Below are 11,766 nucleotides of genomic sequence, written 5' to 3'. Positions count from 1 at the left end.
CCGCAGATACCAGCACCGAGCTGGGGCCCGCAATTCTGGGGGTGGGTAGGACGTGAGCGGTCCCAGGCTCTGACTCTGTCCCAGCCTCCACTAAATTCACCCAATGTGCCGTCAGGGAGACATAGTGGCCCTGCCCACCTGTGCTTGTCCATGTGTCTGTTGTTAAGTGGACCTTGGCAGTAACCGCGTTGGTGAGGGCGCGTACAATGTTGCGGGAGACGTGGTCGTGCAGGCCTGGGACGGCACATCGGGAAAAGTAGTGGTGACTGGGAACTGAGTAGCACGGGGCCGCCGCCGCCATCATGCTTTTGAAAGCCTCCGTTTCCACAAGCCTATACGGCAGCATCTCTAGGCTGATCAATTTTGCAATGTGCACGTTTAACGCTTGAGCGTGCGGGTGCGTGGTGTCGTACTTGCGCTTGCGCTCAAACTGTGGCGCTAGCGACGTCTGGACGCTACGCTGAGAGACATTGCTGGATGGGGCCGAGGACAGCGGAGGTGAGGGTGTGGGTGCAGGCCGGGAGACGGTAGTGCCTGTGTCCTCAGAGGGGGGTTGGATCTCAGTGGCAGGTTGGGGCACAGGGGGAGAGGCAGTGGTGCAAACCGGAGGCGGTGAACGGGCATCGTCCCACCTTGTGGGGTGCTAGGCCATCATATGCCTGCGCATGCTGTTGGTGGTGCCTCCCCAGCTGATCTTAGCACGACAAAGGTTGCACACCACTGTTCGTCGGTCGTCAGGCGTCTCTGTGAAAAACTGCCACACCGTAGAGCACCTTGACCTGTGCAGGGTGGCATGGCGCGAGGGGGCGCTTTGGGAAACAGTTGGTGGATTATTCGGTCTGGCCCTGCCTCTACCCCTGGCCACCACACTGGCTCGGCCTGTGCCCACACCCTGACTTGGGCCTCCGCGTCCTCGCCCGCGTCCACGTCCTATAGGCCTACCCCTACCCCTCAGCATGGTGATTTGATTTCCCAGGCAGGAAAGAAAGTGGCGCAAGCCTGCAGCCAAAATACAATTTTTTCCCTTGTTTTTCAAAGGACAAGCCACACTGCGTGTATTCAATGAATACTACTAAGTTTAATAACTGTGTTGTGGCCCTGCAAATGTGTCAGAGAACAGCAGTGATGCAAAGTTATTGGCTCCAGCAGATCAGGAATTTCCCATGCAGGAAAAAAATTGGCGCAAGCCTGCAGTAAAACGTAGCTGGCTGCGTCTGATTTTTTTTAACGTTCTGCACGCAGCACACACGTACCCAGAGCCCTGAGGACTGTCAGAGGCAGGCGAAATACAATTTTTTCCCTTGTTTTTCAAAGGACAAGCCACACTGCGTGTATTCAATGAATACTACTAAGTTTAATAACTGTGTTGTGGCCCTGCAAATGTGTCAGAGAACTGCAGTGATGCAAAGTTATTGGCTCCAGCAGATCAGGGATTTCCCATGCAGGAAAAAAATTGGCGCAAGCCTGCAGTAAAACGTAGCTGGCTGCGTCTGATTTTTTTTAATGTTCTGCACGCAGCACACACTTACCCAGAGCCCTGAGGACTGTCAGAGGCAGGCAAAATACAATTTTTTCCCTTGTTTTTCAAAGGACAAGCCACACTGCGTCTATTCAATGAATAATGTATGTCTTCTGGCCCTGCCTACACAATTCTATCCCTGTAGTATTAATGCCGGGTGCAATGGTCTGCACAGCCGGTTTTGAGAAAAAAAAAAAAAATGCAACACTGCTAACAGCAGCCTGGACAGTACTGCACACGGATAGATGTGGCCCTAGAAAGGACCGTTGGGGTTCTTGAAGCCTACACTTACTGCTAACACTCTCCCTGCCTAACCACCACTTCTGTCCCTATTGCAGGGCGCAATGCTCTGCAGATCCAATTTTGAAAAAAAAAAAAAAAAATACAGTGCTAACACAGTACTGCACACTATTAGATGTGGCCCTGAGAAGGACCGTTGGGGTTCTTGAGGCCTACACTAACTCCTAACGCTCTCCCTACAGCAGCTCCAGCACGATACCACTGTCCCTCAGCTAACTCACAAGGCATGTGTGGCGAGCCGCGGGAGGGGCCGACTTTTATACTCGGGTGACATCTGATCGCCCCAGCCACTCACAGCAGGGGGGTGGTATAGGGCTTGAACGTCACAGGGGGAAGTTGTAATGCCTTCCCTGTCTTTCAATTGGCCAGAAAAGCGCGCTAACGTCTCAGAGAGGAAACTGAAAGTAACCGGAACACCGTGTGGTACTCGTTATGAGTAACGAGCATCCCGAACACCCTAATATTCGCACGAATATCAAGCTCGGACGAGTACGTTCGCTCATCTCTAATCAGGATCTATTATTATTCTAACACTGCTGTTGTATGTCTACCTATTTATTATTTTGATAATATTTTATTTCTAATGTCAAAACTGAAAATTCTCTTGACTTTCAGAGAAACAAAATTTCCCCAAACCCTGACAGTAAAAGGATTAAACCATATGCATGCTCTGTAAAATGGACAAATAATGAGTTATTTCTTTAAATAATATATATCTAATCTGAAAGTTAATAAATATTTCCAGACAAATCCGCATTATCCAGAGAGGTTACCAATTCTTTTTTTGATTGCTTTCAAAAAACAATGTTTTGGAAAAATGAGACCATACTCAAAGAATTTATTCTTCTTGGATTTTCCAGTGACCCAAAGACACAAGTTGCACTTTTCATTCTCTTTACATCAGTGTATGCAGTTATTTTGATTGGAAACTTTCTCATCATTGTCCTAGTCCTGACAGATGCCAACCTTCACACACCTATGTATTTCTTCCTTACCAACCTGTCTTTTCTGGATCTTTGTTATTCTACATCAACTGTACCAAGAATGTTGAAGGATTTATTGTCAGTAAATAAAGTCATCTCTTTTGGTGAATGTGTAGCACAAATGTATATTTCCCTGTCTTTAGCAATATGTGAATGTGTTCTGCTTGCAGTTATGGCCTATGATCGTTATGTGGCTATATGTTATCCACTCCATTACACCACCATTATGAGTAGGAAGGTCTGTGTTAGACTGGCAGTCAGTATATGGATGTGTGGATTCTCTTTGCCTATTTCCACTGTAACTCTTACTTTTAATGTTGACCTATGTGGACACAACAAAATAAATCACTTTTTATGTGAAATGCCAGAAGTATTGTCCCTGGGGTGTGGGAACATTACACTAGTGGAATTAATAAATTTTATTGTTGGCATAATTATTCTCCTCGCTCCTGTAACCTTTATCGCAACATCTTATGTTAATATCATTCAAAATATCTTAAAAATTGCATCATCATCCGGGCGGAGGAAGGCTTTTTCCACATGTGGTTCTCATATGATGGTTGTGGTAATATTTTATGGATCAGCAATGGCTGCTTACATGAAACCTAGATCGAGTTCTCTCCCTGGCACTGATAAAGTGTTTGCTCTATTGTATTTTATTGTCACACCGATGGTAAATCCCATGATTTATACACTGAGAAACAATGATGTGAAAGCTGCATTTCTAAAATTGATTAAAATATGAAAGTTTTCTGATAGTGTTGTGTTTCGAAATTTTAATATAATTTCATTTTGAATATTATTGTTACTGTTACATAAAATTTAGAAAGATTTTTGGGCATTTACTATTGATGACTTATACTCAGGATAGGTCATTAACAGTTGATCAGAAAGAGTTCAACCTTAGGGATCCCTGCTTTTCAACTGAGGCTCCAGTCCACTTTCAGTGCAGCAGAGCCAAATGTCTGCATCAGTGGTCAGAGCCAGATGTCATACATCCCTGTGTTCTAAGAGAATTTAGTAATGTGATAGACCATTTTTTCTTAGATTTAAAAACTTTATAGGGAGGGGGTCAGTTCGGCTAATGCATAGCCAATGTGGTGGCAATATTGAAAGGGGTCAAAAAGTAAACCAGGAAAATGCAGGCCAGTAAGTCTAATTTTTATTGTGGGTAAACGGTTTGAGGAGTTTCTAAAAATTGCTATCCTGGAGCAGCTCATTGATGGCTGTATAATTCTATATCAGCATGGATTTATGAGGGGTCGCTCCTGTGCATCTATAAGAAGGTAAATTTAGTAGACTGCATCGGGAAAAGTCATTGGAGCTCGTATATCTTGATTTTTCCAAAGTGTTTGGAACTGTTCCACATAAAGGTTTGGTATATAAAATGAGAATGTTTGATCTGCGCAAAAAAATGTGTGTAAGTGGTAAATAACTAGCTCAATGATAGAAATCAAAGGGAGTTATTATTTGTACATACTCTGTTTGGGTCACCATTACTGGTGGAGTGCTAAAAGAGGCAGTATTGGGCCCTATTCTTTTTCATATATTGAATACTGACCAGATAGAAGGATTGCTCAGTAGAAATGAGCGAGCACCAAAATGCTCGGGTGCTCCGTACTCGAGTCAAACTTTTCGTAATGCTCGAGAGTTCATTTTGAGTAACAAACCCCATTCAAGTCAATGGGCAACTTGAGCATTTTTGTATGGGACCGATGCTCCGCATAGGGGTTGATTTGTGAAACACCTGAAAACATCAGAAAGTCATGGAAACACCACAGAAACAGATGGGGAACGGATGTATCTGAGGCTCCCAAGTCACAATATTAAGCCAAAATGGGGGCAAGAGCCTGGCGGCTCCCCCCTAACTATTTACTTGGGACAGACCCTCATTAGCAAGGCACATGCGCTGGCACAACTTAGCTAAGCACCACACTACCTGCAACCAAGGACAATCGCCACCTGCGGGTGACACCACTGCCTTTTCTCCTGGGTTACATGCTGGCATTGCTTTCCAACGCCCCGCACGACCCTGCGTCCACAAAATTTTCCCTGCGCAGTGTACAGCTGCCCACATGCCACACGCTCGCTTCATAGCCACACCACCCTCATGTTGATTTATAAGTGTGTCCGCGATGAGGAGCAACCGGAGACACACACTGCAGAGGGTTGGCAGGGCCTGGCAGCGACCGTCTTGTAAAGTGTGGGCGATAGCCCACAATGCTGATGATCATATGTTAATTTATCATTTTCATCATTCCAATCCTGTGCCACCTCCGTCACAAAAAATTGTCAGAAGCCGCAAACGTGGGCATAAAGGGGACTCAGGTGCCAGTGCTTCTACACATCTCCACAATGCAGCAGCACATACTAACACCAAAGATTGGTTTGAAGCAGGAGGTGTCGCAAAAATAGCCATCACAGGTATACAGTGACCCTGTGAAAGTCTTATGAAATCACTAACGCTTCCTGTGAATGCTCCAATCCAGTATCTCGGATAACTGTGGTTAGGCTGATGCCCAGACCCCAAGCAGCAGGAGGAGGAGGTGGCATAATAAGACTGAGAAACCATGACCAAGGTAGGACCCGCAATACTCTGTGTGGGAAGCACGTGAGCAGGCCCAGGGTCAGGCTTGGTCCCAGCCTCCACATTTTGTGACCCAAGGTGCCACGAGTTACATAGCAATGGGAACTCCATGTGTCCCCACACACTTCATTCTGTGTAGGTGGCAGATAGCTGAACACCACAATGGGAAAGCCTACTGTGCCCTACCCAAGTCAGTCAGTGTATTTATGCCAGATAGATTAAACACTGCAATGGGAAATCTTTGTGCACCCACAGCATAGGCGAGCCCTTGAAACTCAAATACGCATAAAGAATTCACAGTGCCCAAACATGGCAGAGTTTCACCCCGCCAAGGGCCTCGGCCTCGGCCCACATTTCTGCCCAATTCATTCTTTGTATGTGTCATATAGCTGAACAACGCAATGGGGAAGCCTTTGTGCACCCACAGTATAGGCAAGCCCCTCGAACCCAGAGACACTATTAAATAGGAAGAAAAGAGAGTGCCCAAACATGGCAGAGTTTCACCCCACCCAGGACCTCGGCCCACACTTCTGCCCTAGTCAGTCAGTGTATTTGTGCCAGATAGGTAAAGCAACGAAATGGGAAAGCAGTCTGCACCCTAGCCAAGTCAATCAGTGTATTTGTGCAAGACAGGTAAAACAACGCAATGGGAAGCCTTTGTGCAGCCACAGCATAGACGAGCCCATGAAACTCAAAGACGGTATTACACATAAAGAAATCAGAGAGCCCAAACATGCCAGAGTTTGAACCCGCCAAGGACCTCGGCCCACACTTCTGCCCTAGTCATTCAGTGTATTTGTGCCAGATAGGTAAAACACCACAATGGGAAGTCTTTGTGCACCCTTGGCCTCGGCTCACACCCTCAGTAATCATGGGCGTAAAGCGGACGCGGATGCTAGTACAGCTGTAAACGTCTCATTAAATCAGTTACTGTTGCTTTTATCGCTCCAAAGACTGGATGAACCACCAAGAAGTTCCACAGGCCAAACCTTGCACAGTTGATTCTTCCCCCCAGGACCTAGGGCACTGACCACACCCTCAGTGATCGTGGGCCTAAAGTGGACTCGGAGGCAGAGTACAGTGAATTTTGCATAAATTCAGTAACGCTACTTTTGTTTGGCCCAAGCCACTGTCTCAGATAACTGTGGTAACATGAGAGCAAATACATGTTGTCCAGCGCTGATCCCCAGACCCCAAGCAGTAGGAGGAGGTGGCATAATAAGCCAGAGAAACCATGATCGAGGTAGGACCCGCAACACTCTGTGTGGGAAGTACGTGAGCGGGCCCTGGGTCAGGCTTGGTCCCAGCCTCCACCTTGTGTGACCCAAGGTGCCGTGAGTCACATAGCTATGGGAAATCCATGTGTCCCCACACACTTCATTCTGTGTATGTGTCAGGCAGCTGAACACCGCTATGGGAAACCTTTGTGCAATCACAGTATAGGCGGACCCCTGAAACCTTTCTTTTGCAAGAGTGTAGGCGAACCCCTCAAACCTTTCAGTAGCAAGTGTATAGGCGGACCCCAGTAACATTTATGTAGCAAGAGTATATGCAGACCCCTGTAACATTTCTGTAGCAAGTGTATAGGCGGACCCCAGTAACATTTATGTAGCAAAAGTATATGCGGACCCCTGTAACATTTCTGTAGCAAGAGTATAGGTGAACCCCTGAAACCTTTCAGAAGCAAGTGTATAGGCAGACCCCAGTAACATTTCTGTAGCAAGAGTATATGCGGACCCCTGTAACATTTCTGTAGCAAGAGTATAGGTGAACCCCTGAAACCTTTCAGTAGCAAGAGTATAGGCGAACCCTTGAAACATTGGTTACCAAGAGTGAAGGCGAAGGCTGGAAAAATTAGTTAGATAACAGTATAGGCAAGGGCCTGAAAAATTGCTGTACCAAGAGTACAAGTGGACCCCTGAAAAATTGCTCAACCGCGAGGTCAGGCGGTACCCATAAACTTGCTTAATTTGTAACAGAGCCTCGAGGCAGCCCTGCGAAAAAATTGGTTGCAATTAAAGTATAAAAACATTTGAGACTTTTAAAAATTGTAAAAAAAACTTTTAAACTGAGCCTTTTGGGCCGCAGCAAAATTGGCAGTTAAGCGTGATGACGTGCTGTTTTAGGAGAATGAGAAATAATATCAGAGACTGATAGAAGAAGCTAATTCCTCCTTTTTTTGGGGTGATAGAGAATGCATTTTTCTCCTGTTGCAGCAAAAAAAATCATTAGGTTTCACTGCTTTCTGCCGGTGGAGAAGAGAAGCCTGGGAAATCCTGCCTTTGTTCATCTTTATGAGTGTAAGCATGTCAGCGCTCGCAGTTGACAGGCGGGTATGCTTATTCATGATGATTCCCCCAGCTGTACTAAACACCCTCTCTGACAACACGCTAGCAGCAGGGCAGGCCAGCACATCCAGGGCGTACAGCGTAAGTTCGTGCCATGTGTCCAGCCTTGAAACCCGATAGTTGTATGCAGGAGAGGCATCACGGAGAATGGCGGTACGATCCGCTATGTACTCTTTCACCATCTTTTTACATAGCTCCCTCTGACAGCCTTGATTCGGGAGTGGTGACACAGTCTTGCTGGGGAGCCATAAAACTGGCAAAGGCCTTGGAGAGTGTTCCCCTGCCTGCGCTGGACATGCTGCCTGATTCCCACGCCTCACCTGCTAGTTGGCCCTCTGAACTGTGTCTTCTGCCGCTAGCGCTGTCAGATGGGAACTTTAGCATCACTTTTTCCACCAGAACCCTGTGGTATTGCATCACTCTCATACCCCTTTCCTCTTCTGGATTGTGAGTGGAAAGGTTCTCCTTATACCGTGGGTCTGGAAGGGTGTACACCCAGTAATCTGTGTTGGCTAGAATGCGTCTAATGCGAGGGTCACGGGAAAGGCAGCCTAACATGAAGTCAGCCATGTGTACCAGGGTCCCAGTACGCAGCACATCGCTGTCCTCACTAGGAGGATGGCTTTCAGGATCCTCCTCCTCTTCAGCCCATACATACTGAACAGATGGGAGGCAAGCAGCATGGGTAATCTCTGCAGTGTGGCCAGCAGTCTCTTCCCCCTCTTCCTCCTCCTCCTCCTCCTCCCCCTCCCTATTCAAAACACGCTGATATAGAGACATGAGGGTGGTCTGGCTATCAAGCGACATACTGTCATCCCCCGTCTCCTGTTCCAACCGCAAACCGTTGGCCTTTATGCCTTGCAGCGAACTTCTCAGCAGGCATAGCAGCGGGATGGTAATGCTAATGATAGCAGCATCGCAGCTCACCATCTGGGTAGACTCCTCAAAGTTTTCGAGGACCTGGCAGATGTCTGCCATCCAGGCCCACTCCTCGGTAAAGAATTGGGAAGGCTGACTACCACTACGCCACCCATGTTGGAGTTGGTATTCCACTATTGCTCTATGCTGCTCATAGAGCCTGGCCAACATGTACAGCGTAGAATTCCACCTTGTGGGCACATCGCACAGCAGTCAGTGCTCTGGCAGATTAAACCGATGTTGCAGGGTCCTCAGGGTGGCAGCGTCCGTGGTGGACTTGCGGAAATGTGCACAGACGTGGCGCACCTTGCCTAGCAGGTAAGACAATTGCGGGTAGTTTTTCAGAAACCACTGAACCACCAGATTGAAGACGACCATGCCCGATTGAAAGCTCAGCGGCGAAAGCCAGAGGTCTGTCTGCTCTGTCAGACGCTGCCACAGTTCGGGGGCCATGTGTCTCTATTCACCTAAGCTGAATAGTTTCAGCACGGCCTGCTGACGCTTGCCCACCGCTGTGCTGCTGGGCCGCGCCACACCGACTGCTGGCGACGTGCTGCTCATAGTTCTTAATTGAGAGGTAGAGGTTGCATAGGAGGAGGAGGAGGGGGAGGGTTTAGAGGAGGTGGCATAGACCGCCGCAGATACCAGCACCGAGGTAGGACCCGCTATTCTGGGTGTGGGTAGGACGTGAGCGGTCCCAGGCTCTGACTCGGTCTCAGCCTCCACCAAATTCCCCCAATGTGAGATATAGTTGCCCTGCCACCGTGTCTGTGGTTAAGTGGACCTTCCCAGTAACTGCATTGGTGAGGGCACGATTTATGTTGCGGGAGATGTGCTGGTGTAGGGCGGGGATGGCACACCGGGAAAAATAGTGGAGACTGGGAACCGAGTAACGCGGGACCGCCGCCGCCATCATCTATTGAAAGCCTCCGTTTCCACAAGCCTGTACGGCAGCATCTCCGGGCTGATTAATTTGGCAATGTGCACGTTTAAAGCTTGTGCGTATTTGCGCTTTCGCTCCAACACTTGTGTTAGCGACAGCTGAACGCTGCACTGAGAGACATTGCTGGATGGAGTGGAGGACGGTGGAGGTGAGGGTGTGAGGGTGTGGGAGCAGGCCGGGAGGCGCTCGTGCCTGTGTCCTGGGAGGGGGATTGGATCTGTGTGGCAGGCTGGGGCACAGGGCAAGAGGCAGTGGTGTGACCCGGAGGCAGTGAATGTCCTTCATCCCACTTCGTGGGGTGCGTGGCCATCATATGCCTGCGCATGCTGGTGGTGGTGAGGCTGGTACTGGTGGCTCCCCGGCTGATCTTGGCGCGACACAGGTTGCACACCACTGTTCGTCGGTCGTCCACGCTCTCACTAAAAAGCATCCACACCTTTGAACACCCAGCCCTCTGCACGGAGGCTTGCCGGAGGGGGTGCTTTGGAAAACACTTGGGGGATTCTTCGCTCTGGCCCTGCCTCTACCCCTGGCCATTCCACTGCCTCTTCCAACCTGTCCTGCTGCTTCACTTGCCTCCCCCTCTGAAGACCTGTCCTCAGTAGGCTTAGCAAACCAGGTGGGGTCAGTCACCTCATCGTCCAGTTGCTCTTTCTCCGAATCCTCTGTGGCTTCCTTCCTCGGACTTACTGCCCTTACTACTACCTCACTAACAGACAACTGTGTCTCATCATCCTCACCCACAAAAAGGTCTTGAGACAGTTGCCAGAAGTCCCCAGCCTCATCACCCAGACTCTGGGAACTTTCCAAAGGTTGGGAATCGGTCACGACAAACTCTTCAGGTGAGAGAGGAACCATTTGTTCACACTCATGGCAGGGACCCGAGAACAGTTCCTGGGAGTCTGTCTTCTCAGAATATGTCATTTTCATGGAGTGAGAAGGCTGGGAGGAAGGAGGAGCAGCAGCCAGAGGATTCAGAGTTGCAGTCCATAGGCCGGGAGTAGTGGACTGCGTAGAAGACTGGGTGGTCGATACATTGCTGGATGCATTTTCTGCCATCCACGACAGGACCTGCTCACACTGCTCTGTTTGTAACAAAGGTCTACCACTCGAAACCGTAAATTGTGATATGAAGCTGGGGGGCCCAGAAACTTGCCTCTCTCCTAACCCCGCAGCAGCTGGCTGTGATTTACCATGCCCAGGAACTCGGCCCGTGCCCACACCCTTGCTTGGATGTCCATGTCCTTGATCCTTACCCCTACTCCTTATCATGTCGGATTAAGGATAGAGCAGGGCCCAAATAAATTACCCCACTGTACAGCACTGACAACCTGTCCTGCTGACAATCGTGGCTTAATTTACCGCACACAGAGACTTCTAAAAAGCGGAGGGTCTATGCTGTGACTTGAAAAAATTAACCCGCTCTCTTGCGCTGATACCAAGGGGTAATTTACTGCTCGCAGAGACTTGTAGATAATAGAGACTGTGTGGAGTGGGAGAAGACTCTAAAGCCAGTGGATAGTGCTGGTAACTGCGGCTATCTCAACCCCACCAAGGAAAGTGTATTGTGAGACACTCTGCACAGCGTCAGAGCTGAAATACTTTGCAGTGGCCCAGGAAATATTACAGTACTGTTTAGCAGTGAGACCTATGTCTAATGCACTGCAGATACAGAACAGTATAACTGCAGTCGTTTGCAGTAGGCTAGGAAATATTACAGAGCAATTTTACGGTGAGAGCTGGTTGTACGGCACTGCAGCCTGAGAACGCTATTAATGGAAGGCTGGGAACAGGCCTAGATGCGTAATACAAAAATTGATGCACTACTACTCCAAGCAAGCCACAACTATAATGCACACGGTCAGATATAGCCCTAAGAAGGAGCTTTGGGGTTCTTGCACAGAGGATCAGGAGGACTATATAGTGTATATAACTTTCCCTATAGAAGTGTCTGTGCCCCAACACTCTGTGTCTAATGCACTGCAGACACAGAACAGTATAAATGAAGTCGCCTGCAGTAGACTAGGAGATGTTAGAGAGCAGTTTCATAGTGAGAGCTGGTTGTACGGCACTGCAGCCTGAGAAAGCTATTACTGAAAGGCTGGGAACTGGCCTCGATGCGTAAAACAAAAATTGATGCACTACTACTCCCAACAAGCCACAACTAT

At 48.4% G+C, this 11,766-nt stretch overlaps 1 protein-coding gene across 1 annotated transcript; it reads left to right on the top strand.

The window, feature by feature from the left end:
* Nucleotides 1–2,623: 2,623 nt before the first annotated feature.
* LOC136578054 (olfactory receptor 2B6-like) lies at nucleotides 2,624–3,547 on the top strand. The gene has a single exon (XM_066577964.1). It carries the CDS (start codon nucleotides 2,624–2,626, stop codon nucleotides 3,545–3,547), a length of 924 nt encoding a protein of 307 aa, XP_066434061.1.
* The last annotated feature ends 8,219 nt before the right edge of the window (nucleotides 3,548–11,766 follow it).

The sequence above is a fragment of the Eleutherodactylus coqui genome, chromosome 8 (assembly GCF_035609145.1).
Source record: "Eleutherodactylus coqui strain aEleCoq1 chromosome 8, aEleCoq1.hap1, whole genome shotgun sequence".
NCBI classification, from domain to species: domain Eukaryota; kingdom Metazoa; phylum Chordata; class Amphibia; order Anura; family Eleutherodactylidae; genus Eleutherodactylus; species Eleutherodactylus coqui.
Note: the sequence above shows the minus strand (reverse complement) of the source record. Positions and strands in the feature narration are given on the sequence as shown.